We start from the raw sequence: 20,682 nt of genomic DNA on the forward strand, positions 1-20,682 counted from the left end.
ACTGCCCGCAGCACAGGACAGCATTGCCCCTGCCTCTTACTACCCCCCTCTCCACCACCTCCCGGTAAGCTATAGTCAGATTATAAGATGCACCCCTCATTTTCCTCCCAAATTTTTGGGAGGAAACGTGCGTCTTATAATCCTAAAAATACGGTATATGTTAATTGAAAAAGCAGGTAATTTAAGCTGCATTTACAATGATTATTGGGAACGAGTATTGGTGCCGATCATTTCGCAAAGCAGCCAAAATGTCCAGCGGGTGAAGTCATCTTTTGGCTTATTAAAAAAGATGATTTTCAGCAACACATCGTCCTGGGTAAACAAGACGTACTACTGAGAATGATCATAGCCTGTGTGCACAGAACGATCTATTACTGATTGTTCTGCGCACACATTAAATGCTGTCTGCCTGTGTAAACCGGCTGTAATGACTGCCTATCTGCAAAGAAGTCCTGATCGGAAGTTAACACCGCAGATCGTCTAGTGTAAATGCACGTTTAGAGCCAGGGTGCAAACATCATTTATAGCAGTCTGTATTCTGTGAAAAAAATAAAACTCAAACCGGTTTGAACAATATACGCCTTTAATTATACTCCAAGAAAGGTAACAATATTTGCAATTTCCCCCCCTAAGTATTGATCTTGAGTTATATACTCTGAAAAGATACAGAATCCTTCATGCAGAGAATCAGGTTTACATTTTTGCACATAAGCTATGGAATATACAACTGTACAATATTTACATATTAAAATTAAATCTTAATGCGAATAGAAACATTCTGGATTTACTAAAAAATAAATAAAAAACTAAATACCCACAAACTCCAGGGTAAGAGCGGCCTAAAGACCGCAGAATAGCACAAGTACATACGTAGAAATGGATTTGCCCAGTATGCGTTGCTGTACATTGGAAACGGAGAATGACTCTAAAATATAAAGGTCGTATTGTAAAAGCACAAATTGCTTCAATGTTCTAAAAAAGTTCTCCATGTGTTTGTTCTGAGCACAAGATTTAGGGCCAGCTAAATCTTGGATGACATTTTCTTTTCTTATATATTTCTTTATATATTTTTGTGATTTGTATACCCTTAGAAAGAATGAAGATGTTAAGCAAATGCTGCTCAGTGCAAGCAAAGTAACAAAAGACACCAACGCTGGAAATATTCGTCACAGTAGGGTCATATATGTACGCCCGACACGTCAGGCACTGTTTGCTAGACACCCCTCGGGGAAGAGGAAAATGCAAACTTTACCCACTCTCTTTGGATTCCAAAAAAGGAAAAAAAAACAAAAAACAAAAAACTGCAAAACGAAAAAAAACATATCACTAACCAGGTACTGAAGAAAGAATGGATGTATTGCCACGCTACCTCCAATATGAAGAAGTGTTGATTAATATTAGTAATTTATTTTACAGGTCGACGTGTTTCTGGGATCAAGTCCCCTTCCTCAGGACCATGGAAATCAACAACAGAATATTAGTAATTTATTTTACAGGTCGATGCGTTTCTGGGATCAAGTCCCCTTCCTCAGGACCATGGAAATCAACAACAATCTGTTGTTATTTCCATGGTCCTGAGGAAGGGGACTTGATCCCAGAAACGCGTCGACCTGTAAAATAAATAACTAATAATAATCAACACTTCTTCGCATTGGAGGTAGCGCGGCAATACATCCAGTCTTTCTCCAGAACCTTCCAGATTATTCACGTGGACCTGCAGCAACCGCCATTAAATTAAACCTTATATAGGAGTTGTGCCTGCCACATTTCTCTGCCAGGTGAGTTGTTTCAATTTTACCTAACTCACCATTTATCTGGTAAAGCCCTATTTTGCTTGCTCCTCTGTTTTTAGACTAACCAGAAACTGATTGTAGAGCCAAGTTTCCATCCCGAATTAAAGGGGTTGTCCACAAGTTTTACATTCATGGTCTATCCTAGTGTTCCCCAAGTCCAGTCCCCAAGAGCCACCAACAGTACATATTTTCAGGGTTTCCTTAGTGGAAATTTAATCATCTGCACAGGTGATGATTCCACCACCTGTGCAATATTAAGGGAATCCTGAAAACCTGCACTGTTGGTGGCTCTTGAGGACTGGAGTTGGAGAACACTGGGATAGACCATCAATGTCTGATCGGCCGAGGTCAGACACCTGGAACCTTTGCCGACAACTGTTCTCGGTGCCAGTGTCTGGAATTGCTCACTCTTCTGATAGTGGCCGCAGTCGGGTACTGCACCTCCACCTCCTATTGATTTGAATGGGAGGCGGACGTGCAGTACCCGGCTGCTATCAGTTGATGGGGCAGCTCCGTAACTGAGCAGTTCCTGCAGCCATTGCTGAGAATAGTGGATCAGCGGGGGTTCCGGCCGATCAGGCATTGATGACCTACCCTAAGGACAGCCCATCAATGTAAAAGTAGTCAACAACCTCTAAGTCTACAGTCAGCTTCAAAGGAAATCGAATAACAAAGGAAAATGTAGGATCGTAGGAAAAAAAAAAAAAATCACTGTTCTTCATGAAGAGGCTACAGAAGCCATATGTTGCACCATAGGGGCCTAATACAGAGAACGCTCCTCAGCAATGGTAATGTGCAGTTGAAAAACTAAATATGTGATAACATACAAAAGCCAGCAATGATCGACCAGTCAGCTATAATGGCATAATGTGGGTTCAAAGAATCACGTCTTGTAGGCAGCCAAATTTCACTAAATATTGGTTGTATATCTAAATCTGAGGAATCAAGACAAAAGTGACCTTACCATCAACACAAAAAAATTCTGACAATAGTTACTTGCAACCTTTTTCCCCAGATTGGGAATAATTGTGCTTTAGCTACGACTTTCAGTTGCATTTTAAGTTCACAATTAGGGCCTCATCAAGACGTCTGGTCTTCACAGATGTCCTAACCATGTTTTTCACAGATAGAGCAGGTAATGTTTAAAGTGTATGGGTGTGTTCACATATCGGATGCAAAAAAACAAAAAAAACAAAACATGTCCATATCTGGTTTACTAATCAAACTCAGTCAAAAAAAAAAACAAACAAACAACCTCAGATAGCATCCAATTGCTGTCAGTTCTTTATGGTTTGATGGTTTGGAGATGATTGGATTGGATTTTATCAGATAAAAACTAATGACCATAATGAAAAAAAAACCTCACATAAAAATGGATGATAAATCTGATTTAGAAACACTAAAAAAAACAAAATTCAATGTACATAGGGGTAGCCTGACTGACCCTCAATGTCGGACATTGCAGTACATATTGGCCAGGCATGTAGACAGCTACCAACTGATTCCCAACTCCCTAATGAAATTTACATGCATGGTCACCTACGAGAACATGTCTACGGGGGAGTTGAGACGGATAAGCGTATAGCTGAGGGTTATCTTATGGCCAGCATAAGATTGGAGTAACTTCTGCAGTGGGCCTTTTGTACAAGTGGTGCCCGCATTAGACCACCATATTTTTTATACAAACCTTCTGTATAGATCAGCTCGGTCAGGTAATGATTTCCACAGCAAGAGAGGAAGGCACTTGCCACTTCCAGATCTGCTGATGCCTCCACAGAGGTCAATACCAGAACTGGATTGTTCAAATCCATCAGTGGAAGTTATTGAACAAAAGCCTCGTAAGTTGACCATGTCGGTCAAGTTGATAAGTCAAGATGGACCTCAAAGTCCATTAGATTGTCACCACCACCCAATTAATATCCGGTACAGAACAGACGATGGTAGAGTCTACTGTATTGAGGGCAATGTCCAGCGTGCACACATTTCTGCAGCTCTCTAACACTTTCTTCACCTTGAGACTCGATCTTACGCTCCGAATGAATGAGATGCATAATACTGCCGTTACTTCATTTTCCCAGAAATCAAGAGCACATGTCTAGTAGACCTCGCTTTCACTTGAATACTTCAAACAGGTCATCTAGCATTTAACACAAAAAATAAATAAAAAACCTTCCAAAAATACTACCACCCATGTCCACAGGTTAACGCCAAAGAAGTACATGGAGCAACGCACACAACCATTGGACAGGCATGGTGCCATTTTTGGTTGATCTTTTCTATTCTTTTTTGAACCTGTGAAACCCCTGTGAGAAAAGAAGGGCAAGGTTAGGGGTATCCCAGTAACCTGCCATTACGGACCAAACATCCCTTTACTTGGGATCTTCCTCCCTCTTCCATTGGGGGTTTGGCAAATAAAAACGTCAGACCTGTTTTCTTCCCACTTCCATATTTTTTTGCTTTTGCTAAAGGATATATCCACGTGTGTGTCCTGTACGGACTAAGTGGAGACACACATTACCCTATTTACATGGGACACAAAGTACAAGTCATCAAAAACATTTAGAACTACTTTATAAAAGTACAAGTAATAATTCAGCAATCCCTATATTTACTGTGGGAGGAATCCAGGACCTCCAGCAATGAGGATCCATCGTGTTGTACATGTATATATTATACAAAAAAAAAATGGTGTAGCATACATTGCGGTCAATAACACAGCTTCATTGTTGAAGTAGTCGGTGGCTTACAATGGCGTTTGGTCAATATATTATATATATATTTGAGCGTACATGTCAATGCTGCTACCAAAAACCTTGCAGATAGGCCATACATAATCCACATGAGTGAATAGGGCTAATGATGACCACACATATTAGGTGGGAGTAGGATGATGGTTAAATAAACACCGAACATACGATTTTCTGAAGAACGACTTCTACGGACCTTGTCATACACGTTTCAGCCCATATTGGCCGTTATAGCTTCCAAGCTGGCCCTTCATACATTTCAGCCCATATTGGCCATTGGAGCCACCAAACTGGCCATTCATGATGAGTGTGGAACCAGGAGAAGAATGAATGGTGTTTCTAGGAATATTTGTTTGCAGTTAAGGGATACCAATGATCAAAAGGAAATCTGAAACATGGCTGCCAACTCTACGGATGAGAATGATCAGTCATCGATGATCAGCCAAATTGTTAGGTTTCTTTCAGAGATTGAACATTTTGGTTTCGATGAAATTTAGTTTAATGTGTATGGCCACCTTTTAGTTTTCACTTTTGCCGACTGATCACCTATTTACACCACTACAGCAATCAATCCACTGACACAGCAGGACAAGATCTAGCTTGGATAGAAGTACCATGAATACCCGCTAATAAATGTACAGGAATGTCACTGTATTTCATTCTGAGATGTTTAAAAGGGACACAATCAACAGACTAATGAAAAACGTAGGTGAGGGTAAGGCCGCTTTCACACTGCGTTCCTCTCCCCGTTCAATGGTCCCGTTTGGGCTTCCATCCGAACTCCCCTGCAAAACGTGTTTCGGACACATGCGCCGACGGGGGCCACTAACTACTATGTTGCAGACAGAGTCACCGTGTGCTCTGTCATGCACAATTTTTGGGAGCATACGTTTTGCAGAGGCGGACACCCAGGTGTGTGTGTGTGTGTGTGTGTGTGTGTGTGTGTGTGTGTGTGTGTGGGGGGGGTGTTCGGGGTAGAATGAACGGGCCCCAACGAACCACTGAGCGAGTAGAGGAACGCAGTGTGAAAGTGGCCTAACTTGTTAATACATTTGTTTTTTGTAAATTATGTAATACAAAAATTTAAAAAATTTCACTAGAAATGTATGTAAACTTTTGCACGGCACTCACTTTGTAAGCTACATTTAAGGAGGTGGTAGTTTTGCTACCAAATATGTAATGATGCATGTGCTAACATTTTGAGATTGTATTGTTGTGCCTAACTAGACAGCCCACTCCTTTGTGCTAAGTATTTGCAGGCATTGCTCATGTTCATCGGTGACCAAATAATTCCATGTAAGATGGCCTGGCCATCTCGCTGTGTCTCTCCTAGTCTGATGCTTCCAGGTCATGTGTTACCCAGGATCATCTGACTGGTGATGTGGCGACCCGCTGGGCGTCAAAAGATCGCCAGGATGATGTGTGCGTCATTGTAGGTGGTGCAAGCAGAATGGTGCCCCATGGTATTTAACCTTCCTTCCATGCCTTGTAAACCACGCCCCTGATGAAGGTAATCTCTATTACCGAAACGCGCGTCGGTCTGGGCCTCTGGACCCGTCATTTGATCTTGCAATGTAAGTTGGTCTCTGATACTTGATGTATACTATGTTATTTTCAATGCAATATGTATAATAGGGGCTTTTTGTGTCCCAATCACGTAGAGTCCAGCAGCATTGCGGCTATATGGATGGTGGGCTAGTGACATCTTGTGGTGATTCTGTAGAATTACATCTTCAATATTTTTTCTACATTATATTTATCTATCAATCTGGAAGACGGGTCCTGGCTCTTTTTTAATTTATTCTTCTTCATGTATGCACCTTTTTCACCCAATCTTTGTCATTCATTATATTTTGGTTTGTCAATAAACTTTACATTTTTGCAGTTATTTGGGCATTTGATTTTGTCTTTTTTTTTTTGCATGTAAGATGGTTGAATAGCATGCAAGTAGCTGCACTGTATCCCATCGTACTTGTGATATACAACATTTACACCACACATCACAATGAAAGCGTCCCTTTAAATTCCTGATGGACTTCAACAGCGGCTATATGTGTCAGAGGAACGTCTCCCATACAGAAAATCTGACATGTGCCCGGCTTAGATGACATTTACATATATACAGTGTGTACACGTCACCAGGTAAAGCACCCTCTGTATATCGAAGGAAGGGGCTATGCCAGTAAACAGCTTAAGGTCGTTATCTTATTTCAAGCACCATCTCCTAAAGGGGTCCATTAACAATCACAAGGGAGAATATGATATTTGGGTTAAGAAAAAGTGACAGGTGGAACTAAGAAAGCAGCAGAACAACTAAAAATGTACACCCCCCTCCAATTAATGCCATATACAAAGAACGGCTGGCATGTAATACTATGTTTGACCTGTAGTGGCCACTTCATCCCATTAAATCTCCTAATATAAAACAGGTAGTTACAATAGTCCTACATATAACTATGTCCACCCATAGAATCCATGGGCTTCACGGATCTGTGCTCACGTTCTGTGGCTTTGCTGGCAAAAAACATTTCTTGCTTTCGTTTTTTTGCTGCAAAAATAAAACTATTATTATACACAAAATTAACAAGTATCAAACACTATCTGTAACCACACATTGAAGAAACATTGCATAAAGTCAGCCACGTATACCATTACATCAGGGACAGCTTAGTGGTTGAGGTCCTGTTTGGGCGGATCGCGCCATCTCCACGCTTGGTGACACCGCGGGTGACATACCCAATGGCTCAAATCGGCAAGAACAAAAAAGGCCCTTTGAAATGTCGGGAGGGGGGGTCACAGATTTTGGTTATTTAAGGCATACATCCTAATATTCTGGCTGCAGTGGGATACACACCGCATTGTGTGATCATGCATGGATGGATGCACTCGTCCTCTCCGGTAAATCAGCTGGAGGCGCTCCATACAACAGAACTGTCTTGCTCCGTAGCAGGCACTATTGTGTTATACCCCCGCTGTTCACTATATGTCAATATATATGTATATAGGTTTTATATAAAATAGACTGTACAGATGACCAGTTAGCTTATATTCAGTGGCTATTCAGAGATTATCCGGATGTGATATGAACCAGATTTCCATAGCAGACGCGTTCTTCAAGGAATAATGGAGGAATACACCGATGTAAGCAGCTTACAGGATGGCTATGGCCAGATGACCACCATACAATGCTTGCCCCGCGCCTCGTCGGCTGTGTTTAGTACCTTCTACATAGCTGCCATGTTGGAACATGAAATCAGAGATGCATATGGACATAGTGTTGTGTGCCAGGAGATATTTACATCACGGTGAGGGCGTCTTCAAGTTTACAATGGTTGGACGTCCAATAAAGTAAAAAACAAATTTAAAAAAATAAAAGGAAATAAATAAAAACTGTGGGGAATCTGGATAGCACAGTGCTGAGATTCGCAGTGAATACCAGTACGGTCCAGTACGGTAGACTCACAGGAAGGAGCGTTTATTGTGGTGCCGGTTGAGGCATTGTTTAAGTCCAGGTTAAAATTGGTCCTTTAACTCGTACCAGGAGTGACACTCGCATCATCATCACGTAGGTTATTTCTTATTAGCGATTCTCCTCTTCCTTGTCGCTAGCATGTCATAGAAAGGATCTTTACTAATACTCGCTCTATTAGAAGGCAAAACAGAGAAATATTAGGGAGAAAACACAACAGATTAGGGATTAAATTAGCCTCCATCCCCCTACCTGGCATCACCGAGCATCGTTCAGTAGTGTGCACCACATGCGCTGCGTATTATTGGGCAAGTTATGCTATTGGGGTCTGTTTTCACATAGCGAAAAAGGTGGATTTTATTTTTGGACAGCACCCAGTCCAGAAAAAATAGGTTTCGGTCTTCATCAGTTAGAACCTGCTGCTGGTGAGAAGCCGCCTGGATGTGGCGCTGGGCCTGCACTCGGTATCCACCGCTAGTTGTAAAAAGGGTCAGAATATGCACCAATTAACAATATGCCAAGTTGATTGGTGATGGTTTTAAGGCTTATATGGGCTACCTGTAGAGGGACAATTGACTTACTACAGCCCAAGTCCTGTTTACATGGTAAAATGTGCAGCCGTCAACAACAAAGTGCATACCACACCACGATTGTCAGTAGTAAATAGGCTGCCAACTGCACAACGAACAAATAAAATGCTCATTCATCAACGGAAATTATTTTTTAAGCTTGCTTGAAAATCATGTTTCTCGACAGCACATTGTTCTGTGTTAACAGGATGTGCTGGAGAGAACAAATACTACCTATGTACACAGAACGAGCTATTAACAATTGTTCTATGCCCATTGAAAGTATAATCGGCATTGTTAAATGGGTAATGACCGCTGAACGGCAAACTTTTTCGGCTGAAGGTCGTGTAATATGAATGCAACGTGAGGCCCTATACAATCTGCAAATCAGCGACTTCCAAAGACCAAGGATGGGGAAACAATCAATCTTAGGAACTCTCATTAAGCCCATTGTCAGCGGATGTAATCGAGCCTTTAATGGATGCATTATAAAAGGGGGCGAGGGGGGAAATTAGATAAGATCCAACTCCTTAAATTGCAGAAAAGAAATCTGGCACTCCACTGATAAAATGAGAACCTGATTTATTAGTGATGGCAATACACAATATAGTTATGTTGCGGTCTTTAACACAGACCTTCATCAGGCAGATTGTCAGGGTGGAAGGGCAGACCGCTTATAGCGCCATGGAAGATGGGTAGTAGCCCTAGATAGTCAAGCACTCAACTACCCAGGGCTGGTTCCCATATCCCATGGCGTTACCTGTCCCTCTACCCTGGTAATCCGTCTGATGAAGGTCCGAGTTAAAGGGAACCTGTCACCAGATTTGGGGCCTATAAGCTGCGGCCACCACCGGTGGGCTCTTATATACAGCATTATAACAGGCCGCTGTGTAGAATGTAAAAATCACCTAAATGGTCAGTGCACAGCAGATGGGTCGAATGGGCGTCTCCGTTCTCCGGGTCCCGCGCCTCCTCTTTCGGCCATCTTTGTCCTCCTTCTTCTGAAGCTAGTGTGGATGACGCGTCCGACGTAATCCACAATAGCCGGCATTGAGGTTCCGCGCATGTGCACTACAATACTTTGATCTGCTCAGCTCAGGGAAGATCAAAGTGCGCCTGTGCAGGACCCCAGTATCGGTTTGTGTGGATGACATAGGACGCGTCATGCACCCAGGCTTTAGAAGAAGGAGGACAAAGATGGCCGAAAGAGGAGGCGCCGGTACCGAAGAACCAAGACTCCCATCTGAGCCATCTGCACTGCACCGCCCGTTTTGGTGAGTATTATAAAGTGTTTTTTTTTTATGTTCTAAACAGCGGCCTGGGCTCTTTTATACAACATGTTAGAATGCTGTATATAAGAGCCCACTGGTGGTGGCTGCAGCTTATAGGTCCAAAATCTGGTGACAGGTTCCCTTTAAAGACCAAAGCTTAACTATATTGTGTATTGCCAACACTAATAAATCAGGTTCTCACTTCATCAGTGGAGCGCCAGATTTTTTTTTCTGTAACCTATCTTTTAGTCACAACCAGCTGGGTATGTTATCTTGAAGACATTTCATCTTATCTGCAGAATTGGAGTGGTAAAAGCTCTTAAGGATCTCTAAGGGTACCGTCACACTAAGCGACGCAACCAGCGATCTCACCAGCGATCTGACCTGGCAGGGATCATTGGTGCGTCGCTACATGGTCGCTGGTGAGCTGTCAATCAGGCAGATCTCCACAGCGATTAGAGATCAGCGACCTGTGTAACGACGCTGTGCTTCGTAACCATGGTACACATCGGGTTACTAAGCAAAGCGCTTTGCTTGGATACCCGATATGTACCTTGGTTACCAGAGTCCGCAGCTGCCAGGAGCCGGCTCCCTGCACACGTAACCATGGTACACATTGGGTTACTAAGCAAAGCGCCTTGCTTGGATACCCGATATGTACCTTGGTTACCAGCTTACCGCAGGCTGCCAGAAGCCGGCTCCCTGCTCCCTGCACATTCAGATCGTTGGCTCCCGCTGTCAAACACAGCGATGTGTGCTTCACAGTGGGAGAGCAATGAGCAAAAAATGAACCATAGCAGTGTGTAACGATCAGCGACCTCACTGGAGGGTCAGGTCGTTGCTGGATGTCACACACAGCGACATTGCTAGCAAGATCGCTGTTACGTCACAAAAACTGTGACTTAGCAGCGATGTCGCTTAGTGAGACGTGGCCTTAAGTGTAGCCACTGACATATCAGTAATTAGGTGGTGGTCACGACTCACTTTATGGACTTTATCCATTCTTCTTTCTCCTCAGGTGTAGGTGCAGATATTCTGTACACAACATGGTTTCCTTCCACCACTCTCCCGTCTGCTTCTGTCTTACAGGCTTTGATAACTTGTCCTTTGTGGCTTGGATTGAATAACTCAAAACAGTTCTGGAATATAAAGAAGAAGAAAAGATGGAGGACATGGGTTATTGGTGAGGTCTGGCAAGTCACAAAAGGTACCCTGTACCTTACCGCTGTGTGGGGAGGTATAGAAAAGGCACATGACCCATTACTGTCCTCTAAAATACATTGTCCACATGCTTTGTTAACTCCCAAAATCCATCTATTGGCATGTTGGCTGCTGTCATAGGTCACAGTCCGTTTCGACCATCTATGTTAATTTCTATCACCCATCCGTGTGTACGTTTTTAAAAACATAATACGTCACCTGTGTTTTTCTGGTATGGATGTAGAAAGTGAAGTTACAAAGCTTCTCCCAGACCTTCAACGTTAAAATGTACAACGAGAAGGCACATGGACCGTACACCGACGCCATCCATGTGCTGTACATGGTCACACAGACCCATAAATGTATATTGGCCCTTGTCATCCGTGCTGCCGGGGAAAAAAACGGACAAGTCTTTGTGTGTCTTACATGGACACGTGAGCAGTACCATAGGTTATAATGGATAACATGTGTGATACCCATGAAAAGAAAGGATGCCCCACGTACTGGATACACGTGACCAGCACCATAGGTTATAATGGGTAATATGTGTGATACCCATGAAAAGAAAGGATGCCCCACGTACTGGATACATGTGACCAGCACCATAGGTTATAATGGGTAATATGTGTGATACCCATGAAAAGAAAGGATGCCCCACGTACTGGATACACGTGACCAGCACCATAGGTTATAATGGGTAATATGTGTGATACCCATGAAAAGAAAGGATGCCCCACGTACTGGATACATGTGACCAGCACCATAGGTTATAATGGGTAATATGTGTGATACCCATGAAAAGAAAGGATGCCCCACGTACTGGATACACGTGACCAGCACCATAGGTTATAATGGGTAATATGTGTGATACCCATGAAAAGAAAGGATGCCCCACGTACTGGATACATGTGACCAGCACCATAGGTTATAATGGGTAATATGTGTGATACCCATGAAAAGAAAGGATGCCCCACGTACTGGATACATGTGACCAGCACCATAGGTTATAATGGGTAATATGTGTGATACCCATGAAAAGAAAGGATGCCCCAGGTACTGGATACACGTGACCAGCACCATAGGTTATAATGGGTAATATGTGTGATACCCATGAAAAGAAAGGATGCCCCACGTACTGGATACACGTGACCAGCACCATAGGTTATAATGGGTAATATGTGTGATACCCATGAAAAGAAAGGATGCCCCACGTACTGGATACGCGGACATGTGAAGGAGGCCCAAAGCAGATTCTGACCTCTGTTACAGAGATGTGGATACAGTTTAACACTTTAGATTATAGGTTGAACTCGATGGACTTTTGTCTTCTTTCAACTTTAAAACTATGAGACTTTGTGTCCGAAAGTTATGGCTCCCAAATCCACAAACCAATACAAATGTATTCCATTTGTCCTGCTTACAGCACTTTAGTTGAGACACTAAATACTTGTATACCACATAACAATGCTAGGACAGCTTTTCTTGGATTCTGCATTGTGCCATTCTTCTGATACTCCTCCCGAAAATGTCCGACCAATCACTCTGCTCATCACTGGCGTATGAAACTAGACATTATGTCCGATGTCAAACTGTAAAGGGAAACATCCTATTGACCCTAATCCAGTCTTGAAGTAATGGGGAACCCAAAGTCATAGTTATAGGGACTTGGATTGTGAGCACCAATGGGGACAGAGGAGGATGCAAAGTGCTGCAGAATATGATGGTGCTACATAAGCTACATATGTAAATATTTCTCACTGGTTTGCGAGGATCTTCAACTTCTCTGATGCTCAGATTTTCCAAAGGAATTATACCTCTTGGTTCCTTGTCCTGCAAAAGCAAAATAAAAATATATAAAAACACATTTAGATACATACCGAGCAGACAAGCAGATATATCTTTTATTTTATATATTATATATATATATATATATATTATATATACATATATACACACACACACACACACACACACACACAAATACACACATATACCGTATTTTTCGGACCATAAGACGCACTTTTTTCCCCCCAAATGTTGGGGGAAAGTTGGGGGTGCGTCTTATGGTCTGACTATAGGGCTGCGGCTGGGAATGAGGGTGCTGCGGGTCATCGGGGACACGAGCAGGCAGCAGCAGCGCCTGCTCGTGACCACGTGGGCCCGCTCATTACATATGCACGCCCATCCTCCCGCCCATCTCTCAGCGCTGAAGCCGGCACTGACAGGTGGGCGGGAGGATGAGCGGGGACGCGCGCATAGTAAAGAGCCGGCATAATCACCCCTGGCAATTACAGCCTGGAGTGATCATGTGCGGCTGTATTCACTGCTCTCCGCGCGTCATTACCAGCGCGGGGTGCAGTGAATCAGTGCACTCACCCGTCCCCGTGTGTGGAGCCGCCCCCCTGCTGCACGCGATGCCTTCCTGTTTGTGCCGGTCAGCTGATCTGTGCCGAGCTGGTCAGCTGATCGGCACAGACAGGAAGACATCGCGATGCTGCAAGGGAACGGCTCCACACACACAGATCAGCGTGCAGAGAGGAAGATGTGATCGGTGCTGGAGGGAGTGAGGAAAAGGTGAGTATAAACGTTTATTTTTTTTCTCTGTGCTATAGGATACAGGTCATATACCAGGATGGTATATGAGCACGATGGGGGCATATAGCAGGATGGGAGTATGTGAACAGGCTGGATGGGGGGGGGGGATGTGAACAGGCTGGATGGAGGGGAGGGGATGTGAACAGGCTGGATGGAGGGGGGGGGATGTGAACAGGCTGGATGGGGGGGGATGTGAACAGGCTGGATGGGGGGGGGGGGCATGTGAACAGGCTGGATGGGGGGGCATGTGAACAGGCTGGATGGGGTGGGCATGTGAACAGGCTGGATGGGGGGGGGCATGTGAACAGGCTGGATGGGGGGGGGCATGTGAACAGGCTGGATGGGGGGGCATGTGAACAGGCTGGATGGGGGGGGCATGTGAACAGGCTGGATGGGGGGGGCATGTGAACAGGATGGATGGGGGTTTATAGCAGGATCATATACAAGGCAGGAGGATCATTACCAGGATGGGGTACCTTAGTAGAGAATTTGGGGACATTACCCCCATAACAGTGTCAGCAGCAGATCCTCGCCCTATAACAGTGTGTCATGACCACATTTTTTGCTTAAAGTTTTATTTTCCCATTTTCCTCCTCTAAAACCAGGGTGCGTCTTATAGTCCGGTGCGTCTTATAGTCCGAAAAATACGGTATCTAAATACTGTATATATCTTGATCCTGTGAGACTGCAAATCTTCTGTTGTCCACCAGGGGGAGGCAAAGCGCAAGATATAAAGCCGGTGGCTCATAAACTGACCAAAAAAATTAGGAAACACTACCGCAGTGTCTCATACGTCTCTTGTGGCAAGTCGTGACAACTGAACATAATCAGGATTGAAAAACGTTTACAAAGAAGCATAGCCTTTCATCAGCACTTGTCAGTATATCCTATTAGGCACATGGGTGTGAAATGAGAGATCCAAATTCAGAACCTTTTGAATGGAGAGCTACTTGAAGACTTGAGATGTTCCAGTTTTAATAAAAAGGTTGCCTTTCATCTATTTAGCCACCATACAATACTACTATTCTCTAGCAGAGGTCATTGCAGGGAAAATGCCTGGCTAGCTGTAGCCATCACCCCAAAATTAGCTGGTCACCTTTGCGGCTGCATTTTGAAAAGGATAAACTGGTCCAGGCACATAATATTGAAGACATATCCTCCTTCGATATCAGATCAGTGGGGTCTGGACCCAAGTGACCCCCGGCAGCTCCACTATTATTTAAATAGGTACTAAAATGCAAGTCTGCAGTTTCTCTATGTGGCTGCAGACTTGTGACACTGTCCAACGTATGCACGGTCACCTCTCCGCATAGGTGCAATTTGCATACTCTCTATCATGTGCTAACTAGATTCATTTGACCTCTCAACTCTCTTCCAATGAGAGACCCCCAGTGAGACTAATTGGCACATGACAGTGAGTATGCAGATCACACACATGCAGAGAGGTGACCACCCCATGTGGAATACAGGGAAGTCGTGAGTGTACACATTGCACAGTGTCACAATTCAGTATAGAGAAACTGCAGACTTTACATTTTAGCCTGGACAATCCCTTTAAGTGGACAGGAGCTGTGCTTCAGTATCTGTCAGCGGTCACTGTGCATAGAACAGAGCTTTGCTGTTTTGGCTCTATACACTACTTACTTCCAGCCACTGCTTGAAATTATGAGTGGAACAAAGGGACCCCTAAGATCTGATATTTATGCCCTATATTGATGTCACAACAGGTGTCACGGCTGGTACGAGTGGTCACCCAGCGAACGGCGCAACTTAGCAGAACACTTGGGTGGTGTTGCGTTTGGGAAGGGTAAAACCCCTGGCAAGCAATGCAACACAGAGCGTACACAATACAATGGTAGGTCCTTGCGCTAGTGAGAGGGGAGCAGGGTCACCTCCTAATACTCACCTGAAGCTGATCACTGCACTCCCTAACATCCCACGCGACAATTACATACCTAGGCCCTCGCTGGCCCTGACCTCACCCAGACTAGTGAGGGCCAGCGAGACACTAGTCTAGCCCCTACAATAAGACAACACGAGGTAGGTACGACAAACAGGTGGGGAAAGACACAATGAAAATCACTCCAACACTTCAATAGAAACCTTTGCATCTGCAATAGAATTGACACCACAGCTATGCAGAGACTAGCTCCTTCAAGGTGATCAGCTTAGGTATGAGCTATAGCTGGCATAGGGATGAGTGGATAATTATATGAGAAGATCGTGTCTTCAGCTGAGGTTACAAAGTTAGATCACTGCAGGATAGAAACGAACCTTAAGGTCTACAGTATCTGACGAGCAGGCAGTAGAGTGGATCCACTCTACGCTGTGACCTTCTGATCCCAGATCCCCATGAGATCACATTCGGCCGTGTCGCACTGTTGATAGTTCAAGCACCACTCCAGAGTTTGTCTTTTTATTCCACCACTGGAGTGGTATCGCTAATCCATATTCCCTGCCACTAGTAATATACTTACTAGTCACAGTCTTCCGTTCTCGGCAGTGCTCCGGTGGTTTTCTGCTGGTTGTGGCCTCCTGGATTGCTCCAGTGTTTGCTGAGTAAGCCAGAGGTCACTTATCAATGCGAGTCTATGAGAGACTCTTCTCAAGTTGTAGATTTTGAAACTGGACCACAGGAATAAATTTCAGGTCCAGCATGTAACCCAAGTACTCATTATTTTGATTATTATGTTTCAGATGTGGAAAAGCATTATGTTATTGATTCCTCTGTCGGCAATTAACCAGTGAAGCGCCACCTTCATACCCGTAGATCTATACCAGGTTAGAGAATCTGGGTGTATGCCACGCTGTTACCAGAATAACCAAATATTGATTATCTCAATATCTTTTTTTATTCAGGACTATGCGTTTCGGAGTACTCAGTCTCCTCCATCAGAACAGCAAGAAAAAGTAACAATCTTTTTTTCTGGTTGCCCTGATGAAGGAGACTGAGTTTTCCGAAACACATAGACCTGAATAAGTATATAAGTGTGTGTGTGTGTGTGTGTGTATATAAAAAAAAAATGTATATAATCAACCATTGGTCATCCTGACAACAGCGCGGCATACACCTCTATTTTCTACCCTGGTATTGAGTTCAGCACACACGGGGTTGCGGCAGCCGCCATTTCTGAAGCACACTCAGGGGTTTTGACTGGCACAACCCGAATAGGCGAGTTCATCCTCCTTTATTAATTCACTTAATTTATCCAGTAAGGCCTAAGACACACTGCATGAAAATCGGAGCGAGTGGAATGTGATAAAACATTGCATTCCACTCGGACCAATATTTGCCTATGTATCAGCACCCATGAGCGATTATTTTCTCAGCCCTAATCGGACCGACAAAACAATCGCAGCATGCTGCGACTGTAATGCGTTCTTGTTTTTTTCTCGCACCCATTCACGTCTATGGGGCGAGAGAAAAATCGCACTGCACTCACGGTACACCGGTGTACTGCGAGTGCAGGGCGAGAATGACAATAGCTGGCAACAGAGGAGAGAGGGAGATAAATCCCTCCCTCCCCTCCTCAGCACCGGCCCGCCCCTCTTCAGAGCCGGCCCGCCCCTCTTCAGCGCCGGCCCGCCCCCCGCAGCTGAGGTCTGATCGCATGTTCGGACCGCAGTCGCAGTGACACTCGCATGACATCTGCTCCTGCTGTGCGGCCAGCGTGAGCTGAGTGTCATGCGAGGATCGCAGTAGTGCCCCGTGTGGCCCCGGCCTTAGACTATCTGCGCTTTTATCTGTAGCTTCGCATACCCATACATTTGGCCAAAGAGACCACTTAGGCAAGACCAGTTGGGGTGAACCACTTAAGGTATGCATAGAAAGTATAATATTGCCTCTTAGATCTCTCAAAAGTTACCAAACTTTAGTTAAGACACCAAATCTACTCACCGTTGTGTATTCAAAGTAATACAGGCAGTTATCCGTCAGGATGAACCATCTGCGTTTCCACGTCTTCACTCTTCCTCCTGGAGAACACAAGAATCCCGCCATTAAGAAGCAAGTCTACAAAAGGCAGCGCTGCACAAGAACCTCCAGATCTAACCTCATCACTTACAGGACATGTGGAGGAGACCTTGCCCCTTTCTTTAATCGTGAAGTTGTTACTTATGTAAGAACACATGCTTTCATTTATCCAGCACATTCTCATTAGTTACTTGAGTCTCTCTCCAAACTGAGAGGGGAAATATAAAATTAAAAAAACATCCGGGGGAGGAAATAAAAAAAAAAGGGCTTTCGAAATTTCCAAAAGGGATCGCCATGGTTTAATACATTTGTCATAAAAATGACTTTGCAGAGAGAATCCCTGACTACATTACAGGGCAGATCGAGACTGAAGTCTTCTAATGTGCGTGACCAAATGTTAAGACGAGCGCTGGACTAAATCCAGGAGCGATCCCTGAAGAGAAAAACCCGAGCAGAGTTTGTGTGCTGGAATGAAGTCATACAATATCTCAATTAGCTGGGGCATACTTATTGCAGAAAACGTCTAACGCTGGCCGACAAAAATAGCTTCCACCTGTTTTATATTTCAGATTTTATGGACAAGGAGGAGATCGGGTTTAACCATTTCTACCGCTAAGAATCGACTGGCGTTCAATCCTACAACTATAACTTTCAAGAGTTTGTAAGAAAAATAAAAAAAAAAAAAAACAAAGTTTAAGAGCAGTGAACATTTCAGAATTACAGAAAAGCGGATGCAAGCCTGGAAGAAACAGACGATGTCTGGACACGACAGTGAAGATGACAGCAGCCAATGGAGACGCAGACCAAGAGCGTGACTTGTAAGCATGGGTGTTCAAAAGCTGTGCAAACTCATGCTTCTCTGCCCATTGCTCCACCACTCAATCCTTCTAGGGACCCTACGGTTCTTCAGCCCTCGTTCAGGGTCATTACGACCGATTTTTACACAGCTTGAAGTGTAGGAGAGCAATGATGGATTCCTAGCTGGCCAGCTTCATGTTGTTTCTCCAATTTACAGCATAATGCCTAGCGTAAATTGGATTCCAGTTTAGGAGACTGCGCTCTGTTTTCAGCTTTATCTCCTTTGGGTTGACTTATGCTACTTATGAATCCATTATCCAAGCCTTAACGTCATTACGGAATAATGATATTACAGATTTTGTAGTTAGAGGATATCTTGGAAGAGAAAATGACATTATACACCCAGGAGTGACTATGTCCAGCCTTCTGCGAGCCATCACCGCACTGCCCCGAATGCTGCAAACCCCGCGGGATACCTACAGAGAGAAATGCACAAGGTTCTAGCGTGGCGGTACCTCATTTTTTTTTTGTTCCTATGGTTCACGGCCAGCACAATGGGCTCGTTAGTCTGCCAGCAGCTATTAGAACTTTTCTCCATATTCCCATCAAGCGCTAGTGTATATATTTGTAGGTTGAGTTCTACAGAAAAAAATCCTTACATTCCCACATAATGTCCATAGATGGATTATTTCCAACCATGGCTTCTATGGAAGAGCATAAACACAAAACAGTCACTGATCTCGGGGAGACCAGCCAGAGAAAACATCGCCGGCAGCTAATAAAGGCGCTCAAAACAGTGAAATCATTGCCCCCTGGGAGGTATGCAAATCAAAATAGGTTCAGGGGGCAATGCACCTAGGATTTCACTGTTTTGAGCGCCTTTATTGGCTGCCGGAAGTGTTTTCTCTGGCTGATCTCCCCGAGATCAGTGATTGTTTTGTCTTGTTGGTCTACTAGGCATTGCTCCCACCTGGCCAGAATCCTACTCCACACTGATAAGGGACAACACCCCGAAACAGCTGTCGATGGATACCTGGCCTTGGCATTTCCCTAGTCATATCTTTGGACTCGTCAAAGAGTTGGATATTGACTAAAAGGGCCACTTAATATGGTGGTTATGGTGGTCTGCTAAAAAGAGACACTCCTTGGCTAGGTCCTTCCCGGAGGGATATCTGGCTGGTTTCTGTGTCGAGACTCCTAACAGAGGCTCCACAGACCTATTTTGATGGAAGAGCATAAGACATTGTAAGGAATTTGTGAACCCTTAAAGGGAACCTGCCACCTTGGAAAACTCTAACCTGCAGACAGAGAGTTACAATACTTCCAGGCTGCCTTACTGAAGGTAAACTTATTTCCATCAAAGAGCCTCCGGCTTTCAGTCATTTGGGGGGGAGGCGGGTGATTACTCAGCGGTTTTAGTCACACCCCCAGCGTCACTCACCCTAAAGTAAGAGGAAGCTGTAAGCACACCCCGGCACTATGATTGACAGCTCCCCGGGGTGAGCTTACAGCTGCTGCTCACTGTACAGTGAGCATTGCTATGAGTGAGGATCGTAATCGCTCCGTGCACACATCCATTAGTGAAAGTCAGCAGCTCCTGGGAGGAAATAAGCTCATGTTCTCCTGGTAGTCGCACTTAAAGGGACTATGTTGGCAGGCTCATCCCTCCTTAGTTATCGATATGGGAATGCAAGTCAAAGGAAGCTGAATAAAAGGATACCTTGATATCTGCAATCTGATGTCTTATTGCAGAGAAATCCCCATTTTTCTTATATGTAAAGGAACTGTTTCAGGCTTTGTGCTGGACACATATGCATGAGAACCTGCCTCCAGAGATATCCAGGGGGAGTTACCAGTATGAGACATGTATTAACACAGAATAGTAGAACTGAACTTTGTCTTCTTACAAACATGTGAGCAGCTGCAGCTCTCACAGCTGTGCTGTATTGCAACCACATTGAAACCCTGTCTGTCTGTGAGATGGAAGCAGAGAAGAATCTCAGTCAGTTATAGTCAGTTATAACAGCTCTGCAGTGAGATCAGGAGAGCAGAGAGCGGCCATTAATTTATTAATAATACACCCTGGAGGCAGCTTCTCCTGCAGATCAGTGTCCGGCCCATAGCCTGGAACCGCTCATTTAAATATAAGAAAAGCGTGGATTTCTCTGAAATAAGACATCAGATTGCAGATAACAAGTATTTTATTCCGCTTCCTATGACCTGCATGACAGCTTAGGAGGGTTGATCTTACTGAGTTTCCCTTTAAA

General features: G+C 44.2%; 1 protein-coding gene across 1 annotated transcript in view; it reads right to left on the reverse strand.

The window, feature by feature from the left end:
- Nucleotides 1-1,559: 1,559 nt before the first annotated feature.
- The window catches only part of LOC142245354 (cytohesin-3), a 163,554-nt gene continuing 144,431 nt past the window's right edge, over nt 1,560-20,682 (reverse strand). The window contains exons 10-13 of the mRNA XM_075317999.1: nt 17,543-17,619; nt 12,808-12,879; nt 10,834-10,988; nt 1,560-8,183 (exon numbers count right to left, since the gene is read on the reverse strand). Of these exons, the coding sequence (XP_075174114.1) occupies nt 8,111-8,183; nt 10,834-10,988; nt 12,808-12,879; nt 17,543-17,619 (377 nt within the window). The 3' untranslated portion in view covers nt 1,560-8,110. The remainder of the gene's footprint in view (nt 8,184-10,833; nt 10,989-12,807; nt 12,880-17,542; nt 17,620-20,682) is intronic.

The sequence above is a fragment of the Anomaloglossus baeobatrachus genome, chromosome 7 (genome assembly GCF_048569485.1).
Source record: "Anomaloglossus baeobatrachus isolate aAnoBae1 chromosome 7, aAnoBae1.hap1, whole genome shotgun sequence".
NCBI lineage: Eukaryota > Metazoa > Chordata > Amphibia > Anura > Aromobatidae > Anomaloglossus > Anomaloglossus baeobatrachus.